Here is a 16,656-nt window from a genome sequence, read left to right as displayed (position 1 = left end):
CCTCCACCCCCTCCACCCCCTCCACCTCCTCCTCCTCCTCCTGGTCGGAGTCATGCCGTCTGCCGACAGCGGCGGAGCGTCGACGGGGTGAGGAGAGGAGAGGAGCGCGAGGAGCCACATCTTCATCATCACTTCTGCGTTTTCAGCCCCTGCGAGACAGAAACCAGAGGAGGAAGAAACGCCCTTCGGCTGCTGCTGTTCAGTCGCCTTCACACCCCCACAGCCCCACACCTGAGTTGTCGGGGTTTTTTTTTGGTGGGGGGTGACCTTTCACCCGGCTTCTCCTGCAGCTTGTCGGGGGAGCACGACTCGGAGCCGGGCGGCGGTGAGGAGGACTCCCCCCTCTCTCTGCTGCTGCATTGATGCACCCGTTTCAGTGGTGTAACGGTGAGCAGATCTGTGGGACTGTCAGGCCCCTTTGTGCCACAGTCCCCCTTTATTTGATTCAGGGTTTTATTTTAATATTTCCTCTAAGATCCCTTTAGCTGACACTGTTCCATCTCCGTTATTTATTCATTATTCATGGTGTTTAATAAGAGGTTACAGTGAAGCTGGGAGAATTCAGTGGTTATTAATAGGCTGTATTTATCAAAACAGTCTGAGAGGAAGCTGATTGGTGTTAAATGACTGGCAGAGCCATAAAATGAGCAAGTTACATTATTTGAGCAGAAATCTCATTTAGGAAAAGAAAAAAAAAACATTGTTTGAACTGAAATTAGCATTTCTTTTAAGCCAGAATGTCAGAGATCTCTTATTACTTCGAAGCTCCTGAGTTTGTTTGGTTTTTAAACTGATTTTATCTGGATTGCAAATTGCTATTTGCAAATTTCACACAATTTACCAAAGCTTCGTGGCGTTAACCACACACTGTAAACCGGAGCGTCTTCAGACTGCATAGTGCTGTGTAATAATCTGTAGTCTGCGAGGTGTTAGTTGTGACCTGAGTTTGTTTGTTTATTTATTTTTTTCTTTTTTTTAAACTGATTTTATCCGGATTGAATTTGATTTGCAGACTCTAATCAACAGAGTCCTTTATCTCCAGCAGGAGTTGGTGCTGGTTGGGAGCCACACAAGGCCGCTCATTGTGCTCTCGGTGGGACGCTTCACCTCCCTGGGTGATCCTGCTCATGCTGACGAACTCCAGTGCTCGTGTTTGAAAAGGGCGAAAGGTTCGAACGGCATCTCGGTTCTGTTTGAAAGGCAGGCCCCGAAGGAACGTCTCATCCCAGAGACCGTCTCGTAATGAGAGACGACGGCATTACGGCCCGTTGGTCACACCTTACCAATCTCAAGCTGTACCTTTGGTGATCTCCGGTGATCTGTCGGAGTACGTTTTGAGAACGACCCTCAGCTACCACCACACCAAATCTTAGCTCAGTACGTGTAAAATCCACTGGGGTGCGGCCATTTTGGTGCAGGCTAAGGTGAGTCGTTGGTAGATGTTCAGCCAGTAATTACTCATTGACATCTGCCCCAGTGGTTTGTGGGATATTTTGCTAACAGACGAACAGGGTTGACTCCAACATTTAATGCTAAAGTTTAATTCTAAGGTGTCACAATGTGCTACGCTCAAAGCTCAGAGTGTGTCAGCTGCTACCACTCCAAATTTGAGCTTGTAACCTGTAGGTTTGGCTGAGTTTTTCGCCGTTTCTGTGCTTTCTAAGCTCAGCTGGCTGTGGCGGCCATCTTGAATTGGGTTGAACCCAAAGGTCAATCAGTTGTAGATCATCATCTCTCCACCTTCCCCTTGGCTGACGGGTGATAAACAGTCTATGAACGGTTAGACCTGCTGCTGCGGATGGGAGACTGGAGGTCCTTTTTCCCCTCCAACGCCGCGGGTCTGACTGCAGGAGCCTCGTCTGCGGATGGCTGGTGGTGCCAAGACGGAAAACAATCGCTGTCTTTGTTCAGCTCAGCTCTGCTATTCATAGAACAGGCCTGAGCGCACACAGAGAGAGAGAGAGACCGCCACTCTGCTGGGGAAGTGAAGCCGTATCAGGCACGGTTTGGCGTTATGTGGGCGCTTTGTGGAGCCATCTTTAGTTATTATCCCCCGCAGCCAAACGCAAAGTGGCAGTAGTGTTTTTGCCTGTGTTTGTTTGTCCGTCGGCGGCGATATCCCCCGAATCGCTGGTTGGATTTTAACAAAACGCTCAGACATTAATCACTGGATGCACGTCCACAACTGACTGGCTTTTAGAGTCAATCCGAATCAAGATGGCCGTCACAGCTAAACACGAAAATGGCTTTAATTCAGTCCCATTTACAGCTACTGTTCTAAAATCTGGTGTGGTTCTAGATGAACCACATTTAAAGTTTTAACCATTTTGGCATTAACTGTCACAGTCAACGGTGTCTGTCTGTTAGCAAAATATCTCATGAACCACTGGTTGGATTTTAGTGAAACCCCCAGAGAGTAATTCTTGGCGGTACGTCTACAACTCATTAACATTTGGAGGCAACCCAGTTCAACGTAATTTGACTTTGCCAACACAAGGACAGCTACAACTGAGTCAAAATTACAGATAATGAGGTGAAGTTTAGGTGGTCGTAGCTGAGAGTCGTCCTCAACATGTACTCCGAGCGTTAATATGTTTTGAAAGAAATGTTGGCGGGTGATATGCATTCCTTCAATGAGCCTTTACACTGTTCATTTGCCCGGTCTTGCTTTGGAGGCGGTTCTGGACTAAACCGACCTCCTTCTGAAGAAGAGTTGCAGCCTTGCAGCCGTGGCTCGAGTGTTTCCCCTCATGCCAAAGTCCTGAATATTTGATGGGAAGTTCTGTCTTCAGTGCGAGAAGCAGCAGAGGCAGCTTTGTGTGAAGCTGGCACAAATAGGACAAAACCCCAGCAGGTGTCTCGTCTCAGGGGAACGTCCTCGCCCGAGGTGTTTTCGAGCTTCGCCTAATCACGCGGGAACATCCCAGCTCCCTTTTTAATTATGCTTTTATTATTTTCTGTGAGCGACAACGCGAGAATCTGCCCCGCTCAGATTTTTTCTTTGTGCTGGGAACTCGCGAGCCGTCGTCCTCGCTCTGCGTCTGCTGCTGCTGGCGCCATGGCAACGAGGCGCCTCGCCAGAGAGAGAGACGATATATAGGTCAGCGGTCACGCAAGGCTCCACCCGAAGCAAAACATCACATCTAGACGTTTGATTTCCACTCATGCAAAGGCGGACACAAGCGTCCTCCCTCACGGCCGGTTGGTCGGCGCGGCTCTGACCTACATTGGTTCTGAGGGGGAACTCGCGGCTTCACGGGCGATTTGTACCGTCAGCTGTGCAGCAGTGAGATGAATTACAGACTCCACCCCGCCACTCGGTGCATATCTCTTTGTCTTCAGACGATCGAAGCGAGGCAACAGGGATGGAGAAAATGAGGTCAAGTTGTCTGTTTGTTTGCAAGTTCACATCCTCACGTGTGTCCAACAACAACTGTGGAAACTGAGGTCATATCCTCAGTCCAGTGCAGCTAACAGTTTAGGATGAAATAGTTAAATAGTTTTCACTTTTAAACCCAGGGTGGGGATAAAATCATCCAGAGACTAAAACTCCATCACTTATCCTCATTCTTTCTGTAGAAAAATGGACCTTCGTGACTCAGTCAGCATGACGTTTGTAGATTTTATTTGCATGTGTTCCAAGTAAAGCAAGTTTTAATGGTTGAATCTGAAATATTAAAGGAAAAATCTGTTCAAGAGGCAAAAACTGGCTGAAAGGAAAACAATGAGGAAGAAAAAAAATACCTCCACATTAAGTTTTTAGCTGTAAAAATCAGTTTGGATGCAGGTTAGGTCACGTATATTTTCAGGACGCTCTTTTTAAAGTGATTTTTTGGTCTCGAGGTTAAACGTTTTGGTTAAATAAAAGCATAAACAAATCTGAGGGAATGAAGGAGATGTTGCAGGTGGATTCTGCAGCATTTTAATGACAGTCAAAGAAGGGCTCCTACAGGTCATTATTATCGCCCACCTCCGTGAAAGGCGGGTGATTATGTAAGTGCCTGTGTGTGTTTGCAAATCATCCCACGAAACAGCAGATGGATTTTAATGAAGCCATCATTGGATGAGCATCTACAGCTGATTTACTGTTAGTGTAAACACTATTCATATGGCCACCACAGCTAATCAACTCAACAAAAAAAAAAAGCTAAAACTCAGACATTTTTTTACAGATATTGAGCTAAAACTTGGTGTGGTAGTAGCTGAGAGTCATTCTTAACACATACTCTGAGCGCTAAGAGATCACTTGAGGTCTTTGTTTAAAACTTTGGCATGCCAGGCTACGGGCGATATGCAGTCTTTCAATGCCAGCTAGCTCCATTAATGAAGTATCTGCATGAAATAATTTTAAAACTATTATGTTCTCACAAGCATTAGTACTTTTAGGTGAGAAACAACAGGAGCAGAGTTGGATAAAAGGCTTTGAGACTGAAAGGAGAAGTTGTAGAGACCTATCTGAATGGGTTTTTTTTTTCCTCTCTGATGTGATTTTGCTCCTGCTTTTATCAGAGTTTCATCCGGGTGCTGATTAAAGACTCGACTCGTGCTTTGATGCCTCTGCTAATGAACGCCGCGTGTTGAATGAGGCGGTGGATCTTCATTGACGTGCTTCGATTAATCGAGAGCCTCCGCTCATTCAGGCTGCAGCGCATTGATCGCCCCATTCTGCAGTTTTCTCTGAGAGGCAGGAGAGGTGTCAGGTAGAAACGCCAGCGTGGCGCTTCGCTGGTAAGAGTGACCACAATTGCCAGGGTCGATGAAAAACGATAGACGCAAACAAAAGTTAGGAGAGAGTGACGATACTGGAAAGGAGCTTCGTCCAGCCGCCCCTTTGTTCCTCCCCATCCAGCCGTGTATTTATTTGTCCACCCATACATCCTCCTTTCTGTCTTTTTCTCCCAACGCTCTTGTTCGTTAAAACGTCCACCGTTTGTCTCTCGTTCCGTACTTCCTGCCCGTCGTTTAATCATCCGTTCACCCGTCATCCATCAATCCGGTGACCATTGTTCTCTCAGCAATCTGAGCGACGCTCGCCACCATTAAGGATGGAGGGAGAAGGGGGCACGAGTAAAAAAAAAAACAAAATCTGATTCTGGCTACTGGAGGAAAAAAGATTCAGGTAGCAGCTAGATTTTAGCTGCAAACATGACCAAAATCTGCTTAATTTTTTATTTCTGCAGCATAGTGGCTCCATTTTTATCATCTTATGTTAAATTTAGCTTTTATAACTTAACCAACGTAGGTTAAAAAGGTTAAAAACCTAAGTTAGTTAACCTTTACGTGTAGCTACTGTTTAGCTGTTTAGCTAATTGCTACTGGTTTGTTAATTTTATCTTTATCTACTGTTTTGCAAATATGAACTATTAGCAACTTTTTTTTCAAATTTTAGCTTTAAGCTGCAGTTCAGCTTCATGTTAGGTTTTTTTTATTGCTTTACTCATTTCTGCTAGTTTTAGCTTGATTGTTCATTTTAGCCTGTGTTTTTCTACTTTTTGGCTCATGTTCTGCTTGTTTTAACTTCTACAGTTCATTTTTACCTTCTCTAATTAATTTCAGCTAGTTGTTCAGCACTCCTTCTAGTTTCTTTTTCATTCTGGGGTTGTAAAACACAATCGATGCTACGTTAACCATCGATTCATCAAAGACGGAACCAAAACAACAAATCTTTATCCACAGACTCATCTGTGTCGACTCATCCATCTTTCTGCTCATCTTCTCATTTGCGTCTCCATCAAACGTCCACTTGTTCTCCGATCCATCTGTGTCCCCATGTCTTGGCCGTCCGTCCATCCTCCACTCGGTCTTTATAGAGGACAGACCTACAGTAGTTCAGAGGAGACGAGTGGCTGATGTCGTTCTTTCGGGTCAAAAGTTGTTTAAAGTTGTTTAATGTTCTGATGAGCTGAAAGATGGCTGCACTTTTAACAAACAGAGAAAAGTAGTAATAACTGTGAGGAATCGTTACATAAGGCAGCTGTCCTCAGATAACTGCTCTTAGACGTAATACATTTTTGCTGTTAATAGACCAGGAGTCTGGAGCGCCTGATCAAACAATACCTGAGCTGATTTCACTGATTACTACCTCGCCTCAGTGTGGAGGAGGGCTAATCGGACGCTGTGTTGTGTTTCGGTAGAAATAAAAACCTGGCGTTTCTGTCAGCCTTCCATCTTCCTGCCACCTTAATCAGAGGGAGACTTCTACGGCTGAATAACTTGTGGAGTCTATTCGGATACAAGTGGTTGAAATGAGCTTCCTTCGTAGGGCAGCCGGGCTCAGCCTTAGAGAAAAGGTGAGGAGCTCCGTCAACCGGGGGGAGCTCGGAGTAGATCCACTGCTCCTTCACATTGAAAGGAGTCAGTTGAGGTGGTTAGGATGTCTCCTGGATGTCTTCTACTGGAGGTTTCAGGGCAGACCCAGAACTTGTTGAAGGGATTGTATATCCTCTCTGGCCTGGGAATGCCTTGGGACACAAATAAGCGGTAGAAGATGGATGGATGGATGGATGGATGGATGGATGGATGGATGGATGGATGGATGGATGGATGGATGGATGGATGGATGGATGGAGTCAGTCCGATTTGAGACAGCATCCCCAGCTATTCAACCTTAAAACTTGGTGAATTTTACAGATATTGAACTAATATTCAGTGTGGTGGCAGCTGAGAGTCATCCCCAACACATATTCTGAGTTCTATCTTGTAGGATCTTGCAGTATCATATGGGATCAAGCGTAGCGTCAAATTGGCGATAACTCTGAAAAGTGAAAAACTGAAGTGTTTTTTTTCTTTTTTTAATTGAGACACCAGTAGTTCATGTACACGGATTACTAGTTTTGAACAGATTAATAGATGTTTATTTATCTCTGTTTTAAACACACAGCTGCAGTTTGTTCTGCTACATATTTCACACAGCCCTGTGAGCTCCTTGTTGTAAAAAGCTGTTTGAACAACCACACATTTCACATTAACCTTGTAACGTGAAGCTGAGTCTGTTTCTTCGATGTGCTGCTTTTGCTTGTTTGTGTAAGCATGTCTTGAAACGTCCCGTGTGTCCTCCTTCAGGGTGCTTCTGTGGTCTGGGACTGGTTTACTCCAACAAGTCGTGCACCATGCCACCCATCACCTTCCAGGACCTGCCTCTCAACATTTACATGGTCATCTTCGGCACAGGCATCTTCGTCTTCATCTTGAGCCTCATCTTCTGCTGTTATTTCATCAGGTGAGGGGCGACCCACACAGAAATCTGTTTTAGTTCGAACCAGCTTTCATGATTAAATTGGTAATTTCTGCTATCAGGAATTGAAAAGTGTGTGTGGCTGGCAGATTGTGACTGTTTCTTTGGCTCAGCTGGGTCCCAGACTCTGATGTGTGCCCATCTACAACAGCATGTTGGAGGTTTAAACCTCTTTTCTTTTCCAACCAACTGATCCATTGGATTCCTCTCGCAGAGTAAACATAAACAGACAAAAAGAAACGTAACTGTAAATTGTCAGTTACTGAGAAAAGAATAAAACTACACTAGAACCTTGAATTACTAATAGTTGGTTAGTATGCTGAAAGTTTGTATTTTGAACATTATTTTCCATTAAAATTAAAACAATGTATTTTGTAGCTTAGCATTAGCGTTAGCAGGGACCGTGTCACCAGCTGTTTTTCGTAAGCTCACCAATGACCCGAGGTGGAAGTTCCAGCTAATGAGGGTTGTGTATTTTAAGCAAAGCCCCTCTTCAAATTCATTGGTAATTATTTGTATTTTCTAAAAATAGTCGTTTTCACTTTCCAGGTGTCAATCATGATTCTACAGCTTCAGACTGTTGGTCTTAAATAGTTACTTCCTGTTTGAAAACTAGTCCAGATGGCCCAGATCTCACAAACCAGCTGTTCTCAAATCAGTGAATCACTTCAACTCAGACCTTTGATGACAAAGTTTTGCATCTAAATTATTATTTTTTTCTCTCTCTCTCTCTCTCTCTCTATATATATATATATATATATATATATATATATATATGTAGATATAGAAAATATTTTGCATACTTTTGCCAAGCAGGAGTTCACCTCGGTTAGTTTTGAATAACATTCAGCAGCAAAAAGAAAAATGTGAGAAGAACTGAGAGCTGGATTGTTTAAAACAAACTTTATCTAAAGTTAGATTTTGTTTATTTGGCTGCAGGTTCTTGAGCTATGAGTATTATTGTTGTTTGTTTTTTTTATTTTATTTTTGGAATTTGCACCATTTTCTTTCTGGTATTTAAATCTGTTTGCTCTGCACTTACCATCTATACCAAATTAAGTCATTTTAATGCACTTTATATTGCAAAAGTTTCAACTTTATCTTACTTCTGTAGTCAGAAGAGGCCTCCAACAGAGTCCCTGTTGAGGACTGCTAGATTTACAATGAAAAGGCTTTACCTCTGATTTGGAAAGCTGTCAAAGAAAGTACGTTTAGTTACGTATTTATACATTTTTAACCCAACGACTAGTAATCTGTTTTGTAGAAACAAGCCTTTTATTAATGGTGTCAGTCAACACATCATTTAACTTGATAAAAACAGCAGAAGTGACCAACAGCTACTCGTTATCAGTATTAATAAATCTGTTTTAAAAAAAACAACCTTTGACCCGTTGTTTCTTTATTGAACTTTAAATTAAAACCCTGGACGTATTTTGTCCACGTGATCACCCTCATTTTTAATCTTAACACGCTGATTAACAGATATTCTCCTCAAGCTTTTCTTAAAAAGTAAAATAAAATGAAAACTTTCCACTTCCTAGTGCAAGAGTTAAAATGAACAGACGCTCCTGTTCCACCACGTTTTATCACGATCCATCCAGAAGACTCTGGGTTGCAAGGACGCGGGAAATAAGGGTGCAGAGGGTGCTGCAGCATGTTCAAATACATAGTTAAAGCACTAATAAAAGGAATAGAACAGATTTTATTTGTGCTGTACGTTTAAATTCCAAAAATATTTAGATTTTTTTGAGTTTTGCCATATGAACCAACGCTGTTATTGTTTATCTGTGTGCAAAATTTTACAACTGCTTGAAAACCCACAAAAAAATAGGATTAGCATTCGGTCAAGATTGCAATTTTATCATATTGTTCATTCAAAATAAATACAGCGTATGCACTGTGTATGCATTTTCCTGCATATATTTGCTACTAAGAGTTTTGAGCTCGTCACTTAAACACAAAAAGCTGCAAAAATAGAAACCCAGTGAGTGAGGCAGAAAACAAAGGGGAACATGGTGACCTCCGCTGCCGTTGACAGAACTCCCCGATGAGCTGTGTGTGTGTTCGCAGGACGGGATATGAGGCAACAGGAAGCTGGCCGTCACAATGTGTGAGGACAGCAGCGAGCTCAGAATAACCACAGCCTGAATGGGGCACAGTGGGAGCACACAAAACCATCGCGCATGGACGTCTGCCTTACACAAAAGCTCACCGGGAAACTCCAACACCTGGACGAGGCTTTGGCTTTGGATGACTCTGGGTTTAGAAAATTGCTGAATGTTTCGTGTTGCGCCGTGATATTTTTAGACTGTCCATTTCAAACAGCCACAGTTTTGAAGATTTCTGTCAGCGTGACGCTGGGTCGTCTTTTTCCTCCTGTGTAACTTAGCGCAGCTGAATTATTTCCAACGCTTTGATTTCCCCAGGAGATTAGGCTTTTTGAGATGTAAGAGCGTCCTGAATGATGCAGGCAGCTTCTTAAAGCAGCAGTAGTTAAAGGGACGGTTCAAAACACTGAAACAGAAATGCACTTGAATGGAGAACCACTGCAGGGTTTATGCTAACTTTAGTTACTGCCGGCATGGCAGTAGGCCATGGATATCTGAGGGAAATAAACTCAACTCAGCCAAGAAAACAATAATGGTTATAACTAGCAGAACCTAAAAAATGTGGTATTAAGTTGATCTTTTTTATTTAATTGAAAATACTAGTCACTGCTGGGGATAGGCACCAGCTCCCTGTGACCCAGAATGGAGATGCGGGTAAAGAAAATGGATGGATGGATGTTTCTTAAATAACAGCCATTAGTCCACAAACCTGTTTTACCTATTTTATTGGTAAAATACATGCTAAATAATGATGAATTAGTGTATAAACTGGACAGGCGCTGAGTTATTCATGTTTAAATACTGACGTGAATGCTATATAAGGCTATTTATTTCCAGAAATATGAGGAAAAGACAACATTATATAAGTTTACGCTATTAGTATAAGTGAAATTGAGAACTCAAGTACTTAAAATTATTAAATAACATTTAACAATTATTATTAACAATGTGTGGCTACAAAATATATGCAGTACAGAGTGTTAGGTGAAGCACCTGGCAAGATGGCGGCCATGACTCTCGCCTAGCATCGTTAGTGGCCAGTTCAGTGTATTTCTGATTCAGTGAGGTTGAAGTGGGGTTCTGTGGAAAGGTTGTAAACAATTAATATCTTACCTGTTGATAGATATTTGAACAACCTCAATTTTGAGAAGTTGACGAGCTAACTGCTAATCCAAACACAGCAATGATTAAAGAAGAAAACTTTAGGCCGAGATCAGTTTTACATTTCGTTGTTGTTCCTGCTTGAAGTGCTAAAGCTAGCTGCTGCTTTTGCTGCTATTTGCAAATAAACACAAAGTTTTTCTTATTTGAAATTTATGGTGATGTAAAGGTTTATAACAACAATTGTTTCAGAGATTGAAGTCGATTTAAGACCAAACGATCCAGTTTGATCTTGGTTCCCACTTCGATTAACAAGTTCACTCATGTTGTTTCTGGCCTTAATATGTTGATATTTCTTGCTGTAAATGCAGAAGATTTTAAGTTGTTTGCATTTTTGCATTGAGGAATATTTTTGGAACTTTTTTACATGAGTTCAGAACAAACTAGTGAGCCATTATCTGCTTAAAATTATCTGCTTATGTACATGAAGGAGAAGATGTTGGTCCTGCTCTGTGCTGTCACAAATTTTACCCAACTGATATCTGAATCTTCCAGAACAGCGATACCTTCATATTTTAGTAATTTCTTTTCCTTTCCTTTCTTTTCCTCAACTTTTGGGCATGTTGCTAGCATCAAACTTGAGACTTGATATTATTTTCTAAATACAAAAGTGTCAGTGAAACATGTAACTTTATTTTCTGTACACTTCTGGGATCTAACATGAGTTTTTAAAAAAATTAAAGACTTCTGTTTTTAGTTCTGAATATAACTCTGAACCTTGATCTAATAGCCAGGCTGGACAAACAGTTCTTTACGTGCTCATAAAAAAAAGAAACTTGGTTATTTTAAAACAAAAATCAGATTAGATTGATTGTATAATGTAACATAAAGGTAGAAACAGGTTTAAACGAGTCTGATGGGTTGACTTGTGTATGTCAGTGACAGCACACAGCCCTCCTGCTTCTCTCCAAGCACTCGCCGATGAATCAGAACCACTGAGTCACTTCCTCCGGTTCCATGATGGAGCCGAATGCAATCTTGGATAGAAGCGTGATTGTGGACTCGTTTATAGAGCAGGTTGATTCACCAGCTTCAGTAGGGAGTGATGGTTTTCTGCTGAGCGCAGGATTCCTTTCGTCTCAGTCAGTGTCTGTCGGTCCTGAGTTAGTTTCTGATGTTGCTTCTTCACTTTGCAGCCAAATAACGAAAACCTTTCACACTGTTGCTCTGGTTCCTTTCATATTTGTTCCTGAGTTAAAATTAAAACTAGCTTTTTTATTTGTTTGTTTATTTGAAGGAATGTGTATCGCCTACTTCTTTGCGTGCCAAAGTTTTAAACAACAAACTTTAGCTCAAAATTTCTAATTTTTACATTGTTTTAGTTATTTTTCTATTAGCTAAGGTTGCTTAGCTGTGGCAGCCATCTTAAATCAAGATGCCTCCAAAAGTTAATCAGTTGTAGATTACTTTCTGAGAGATATTTTGCGAACAGACCCTTATTGTCCTCTTTAACGGATGATAATGAATGATTAATAAGGTCCGGCGTTATTAGATGTCCTCCATCACAGCTGCAGATGTTATTTCCTCAATAAAAAGAAGAAGAGGTAGCAGAGTTTGGAGAAATATAGTGGCAGTAAAATGTAATGTGCTTCTGCAGCAGAAAAGGTCACACTGGAGGGCAGCTCCTGATAAATGTCAGCATGGAAAACACAGTTAGTAACTTTTCAAGAGAGGCGACAGACAAGAAAAAGGAAGGCTGTTTCAGTAAAGAGCCTTCGACTTTTAAAAAACAGTTCCCACAACCAGAAATCCAAAGAGACAATAAAAACCAGATCAAGCTCCTGTGTAACGAAGATCCTTCAGCATCCTGAAGGGCTGCTGAGAAGGTGGGAGATACTGTAAGTGTTCGGGGTTCAAGGAAGAGAAGAAGAGCGCGGAGGCTGCAGGTGATGTACTGAAAGGAGCATGAGTCAGAGGAAAATATGCTGCAAGCTCTGAGTACTGAAGAGCAAAATGTTATCAATGAAAGGCCTGGCATTCCTCGGCGTAATGCATATCGCCCGCCGCCTTTCATGCCAGAGTTTCAGACTGAAATCATCTTATGTTGAGAAATGAGTCATAGCCGTTTTGGTCCAACCTTGAAGACAGCATTATGCACAGTTTCATGTGACGCTGCAACAATGATCTGACATGATCTGATGTGTGACTCTTAGCTACTACCACATCAAAGTTTAGATCAGTATTTTTTTTTAAATTCACACAGGCATAGCCATTTTTGGCTAAGCTGATGTTATTCAAGATTTTAAGCAAAGCTGTCACATAATGTTTTGCACTTTAAGTATATGTTGGAGACAATCCTCGGCTACTACCACACCAAATTCTAGCTCCACATTTGTAGATTTGGCTGAGTTTTAGCCATTTTTGTGTTTCCTAAGGTCACTCAGTTGTGTCAGGTGATCTCTTCTATATGTACATCCAGTGATTGTTCAGGAGATATTTTGCTAACAAACAGACAGAGCTGACTCTAGTCATTAATGGCAAAGCAGATCTCACCAGACTACAAGTTGTGGATCAGTCTCAGTTACTACCACAACAAATTTTAGTTCAATATCTATAAAACTGACTGAGTTGTAGCCATGTTTTTGTTAGTGCTGACTATTTGTTTGTGGCTGGTGGAGCTCACCTCTGACTACAGAACTGTAGTCTGGAGGAAGAGGCAGCGGGTCATTCAGACGTTACGTGTTGTACTGCTGTTATCAGACTCTTGGGGGCTCTGAGTGATGAAAATGTGTTTATCAGAGGATAATATGACGTTTCTAAGACCTCAGCTGACTTTACTAACAGTGTAGAGAGAGTGACATCTGATCATTTTATTGAGAAGCTTAAGTATTTAGTTGTTTTAACCACAAACAGTGGTTGGTTTTAATTCAACTTTAATCAGTTCAGCTCAGTCCTGAGCTGTGTTTCTAATGAAGTGGTCATTCTGGCTTGTTACCAATCAAGAACCAGTTGTGGTAAAATTAGAAGAAAGTATTGGTGATAGGTGAGATTTTCCTTTCTGCATCTTTAATATTAGAACAGTGTCACTATACATATATTTATGTTTACACGTTAACAACAAACAAGATAATTAGCTCACAAGTTGTGATGTGCAGAATTTATTAGAAGTTATAAACTTTGAACAGGGGCTTTTCTTTTTTGTCTCATAAATTCCTGGTAGATATTTGAGCGAATGGACCCCTCTCACCCACCGAGCCATGGGAAACGTGTATCCTCACATTGTTCACAGGGAACGCTGCGAGCGGCAGTCCGCGTAAACAACAAACCAAGTTAGAAAAACAATAACTGTCATTTCCTCGCTCCGTTTTCCCCCACATTTCTCTTTTTTACTTTTGACATTCTGTTTTTTAACGAGCACGTCTCTGATTCTGGTGCTGCTTTTAAGTTTCGGGGGCCCAAGCCGCGGACGGCGAGCGATATTTGGGTCTAAGTTTAGCCGTGTAAAAACAAGAGGCCAAAAATAAAACCGCCTAAACAGAAACGCTCTTGTCAAGAGATAAAGATCTGCTCTCCATTGTTGGTTTTTGGAGGGTGGAGTAGAGATTCAAAGAGCCTAAATACTCATTAGCTGTGTGTGTGTGTGTGTGTGTGTGTGTTGTCTGTGAATGTGTCTCCAATGTTTGAGGAGACATTTAATTATCAGAGAAACCCTGCAGTTATAAAACTTTAGTTACACACGCTCCTATCATTTAAGCACACAGGCGTAAATCTTAGTCTGAGTCCGACAAGCTGGTGATTAGGTCAGATCAGAACCACTGCAAACATCTTCATCTCCTGATGATGAAGAGGAAGGTGGAAGTCACATTAGTCACAGGGGATCGCCGCTCCTGCCTGCGAGTAAACAGCTACACAGCAGACATTTTATTTTGCTAACAGAAAAGAAGCAGAAGAAGATAATATCTGCAGCTCAAACAAAGTCAGACGGAGACGCATAAAGATATGCCGTTCCATGCCTGTTTAGATTTATCTAATTTTATTTTTGGGGATTAAGTTGAATACATTTACATTATATTCTGTTGTAAAACCATTTCCCCCTTTATATCTATTTAATTCTCTTCTTCCAAAAGGCCCAGATTGCTCTGATTGGTTTCTTGTTTGGTTATTTATTTTTTATAATTATTCTTTGAGGTGTGACAACGTCACAAGGTTTTTCCTGGAGATGTCTTTAAACAGAAAGAAACTCCTTTCAGGTGCTCCGTTTTTTTGTGAAAGAGAGTCTCTGGTTTAAATTTAGACTTCTGCTCACAAAAAGTTATATAACGCTCTAAAAATAGGGGAACTCCTCCCAAGACTGTCTTTTCTTTTTCCAGAATTATGAAGTATCACGCAGACAGAAAAATTAAAATATTTAGAGTTAGATTTAACTGAATGTTTTACCCTAATATAAAATTATAATAATATATTTTTTTCTACTTTTGCAGCAAACTACGACACCAAGCGCAGAGCGAGCGATTTGGCTACAGAGAGGTAAGACGACGGTTAATATTTAGCAACGTATTATTATCCCGCTTTAAAAAAAAAGCATCTTTTAAAAATTCATTTTTTGTTAATCCGGCAGGTGGTTTTAAAAGGCGATCCCAAAAAACTGAGTCTCCATGGGGTAAGTTTGTATTCTAAGCTGCCGGGTATCGATACGATCAGTCAGAGCTTTTAACTAATGACTCCAAATCACTTTATGCCGGTGGTCCTGCCTGATTTCGTCTCGTCTGTCGCCCTCGCAGCAGACGTGCGCCGTGTGTCTGGAGGACTTCAAAGTGAAAGACGAGCTGGGGGTGTTGCCATGCCAACACGCTTTCCACAGGAAGTGAGTAGAGCACGGCGGAGTCTTTCTTCATGCTCGTTTGCAATTCGCACCTGTTGAGGCTTGTCAAAGTGAAAACAGCTGAGGTTCGGGAGATCAAAAGGTCGACGGACTTCATCATTTGTTCATGTCGTCATGCTGTGTTTTCCTGTTTTGGATGAGAGGGTTTCGGGGGGGTTAGGTGGTTGCTCAGTCTTGNGAGAACTGGTCCTGAGATCCTGCTGGGAAACAAAGCGCATCTGTACCCCAAAGATTTAGGACTGTTTGTTCCCTAAATTTATTTTATTTTAATAAATAAAAGGGTTCTATTTAAAAGAGCAGATCAGTCATTTTGGAAATACACCAGTCTCATTTCAAATAGATTAGTTCTGAAGCAGTTATAAGTAGTCAGTATCTTACCTGCAGTAGACATCAGAGAGAGGATCTCATGGAGGAGTGAAGCTAACAGGTAGTCATTCTGGAGTCTATTCCAGAGCAGATTTCTGCTTTCTAAAACAACTCAAACCTCAGAAATGTCTAAACTGCTCAATTTTCTTTTCATTAGGTCGTTATGTGAACTCGTTACACTGAACAGAACGTGAACCGCGTATAGATCTGTATAAACGTCTCTGTTTGATACAAAGTTATGCGGTGTAAAACCATTCACTTCATTAGCGATGAAACCTTTGAGGTTTGAGATGTTTCACATGACAGGAATCTGTGTTTGAACATTCAGTATGATGTGCAGCCGTTTGCTTGACTCTCGGATGAGAATTGCTCTCTACTTCTCCAAACTGAGGTTGCGCCGACTGCTGTCCACTGCAGGTAAAACACTGGCCGCTCATAAACCTAAGAGCTTAAAAAGAGCGTCAAATTTGCAAAAGGCCAAACAGTCTGTTTAATAAACACGTCTGGTTGGGGTAAGGGAAGCAAAAGTCTGCACAAGGACAGGAGAGTTGAGAAGCCAGCGGTTAGAAACCCGTTTTAACGCTGCAGGAGGAGGGAGGAGCTTCCCGGGAGCTCTGAGTCGAGTGTCTCGTGGACAATGAAAGGTGTGTGCAAGAACTGACTTCTTGACTTCTTATGACGGAGGATTGAGGCAACCAACACAGACAAAAGGAAGAAACTTTTGCCTGGTTAAAAACACGGCTGACACACAAATACCGTTTGGTAGATGCATCAAGTTGAACATGTTGTGTTTAAAAAGCTCATTTTGTGTCTATTTCTCTGTCTCTGAAGGTGTTTGGTAAAGTGGCTGGAGGTGCGCTGTGTTTGCCCCATGTGCAACAAGCCCATCGCCGGCCCCCCCGAGCAGCATCACAGCATAGGGACCCTGCTGGACGAGCTGGTATAACCTCTGACACCCCCCCCCC

The 16,656-nt window shown here is 41.8% G+C and overlaps 1 protein-coding gene across 4 annotated transcripts; it reads left to right on the top strand.

Moving 5' to 3' along the window:
* The first annotated feature begins 6 nt into the window (after window positions 1-6).
* rnf122 (ring finger protein 122) lies at window positions 7-16,656 on the top strand. 4 transcript variants are annotated; one of them, XM_017412151.2, is made up of 6 exons: window positions 7-387; window positions 7,063-7,219; window positions 14,925-14,970; window positions 15,062-15,103; window positions 15,228-15,307; window positions 16,523-16,656. In XM_017412151.2, exons 1-6 carry the CDS (start codon window positions 363-365, stop codon window positions 16,635-16,637), a joined length of 465 nt encoding a protein of 154 aa, XP_017267640.1. In that variant the 5' UTR covers window positions 7-362; the 3' UTR covers window positions 16,638-16,656. The 4 variants fall into 4 exon arrangements, with proteins under 4 accessions (XP_017267640.1, XP_017267639.1, XP_037833562.1 ...); XM_017412150.2 differs by having other exon boundaries at window positions 15,225-15,307; XM_037977634.1 differs by lacking the exon at window positions 7-387 and adding an exon at window positions 912-1,169 and having other exon boundaries at window positions 15,225-15,307.

Source organism: Kryptolebias marmoratus, linkage group LG1 (genome assembly GCF_001649575.2).
Source record: "Kryptolebias marmoratus isolate JLee-2015 linkage group LG1, ASM164957v2, whole genome shotgun sequence".
In the NCBI taxonomy this organism is placed as follows: Eukaryota; Metazoa; Chordata; class Actinopteri; order Cyprinodontiformes; family Rivulidae; genus Kryptolebias; species Kryptolebias marmoratus.
Note: the sequence above shows the minus strand (reverse complement) of the source record. Positions and strands in the feature narration are given on the sequence as shown.

Excerpts from the sequence above, each read along its gene's own strand:
- rnf122 (XM_017412150.2), top strand. The coding sequence starts at position 363 with ATGCACCCGTTTCAGTGGTGTAACG. Across the intron at positions 7,220-14,924 it reads TTCTGCTGTTATTTCATCAG|CAAACTACGACACCAAGCGC; the intron begins GTGAGGGGCGAC and ends CTACTTTTGCAG. Across the intron at positions 15,104-15,224 it reads AAAAACTGAGTCTCCATGGG|CAGACGTGCGCCGTGTGTCT; the intron begins GTAAGTTTGTAT and ends TCGCCCTCGCAG.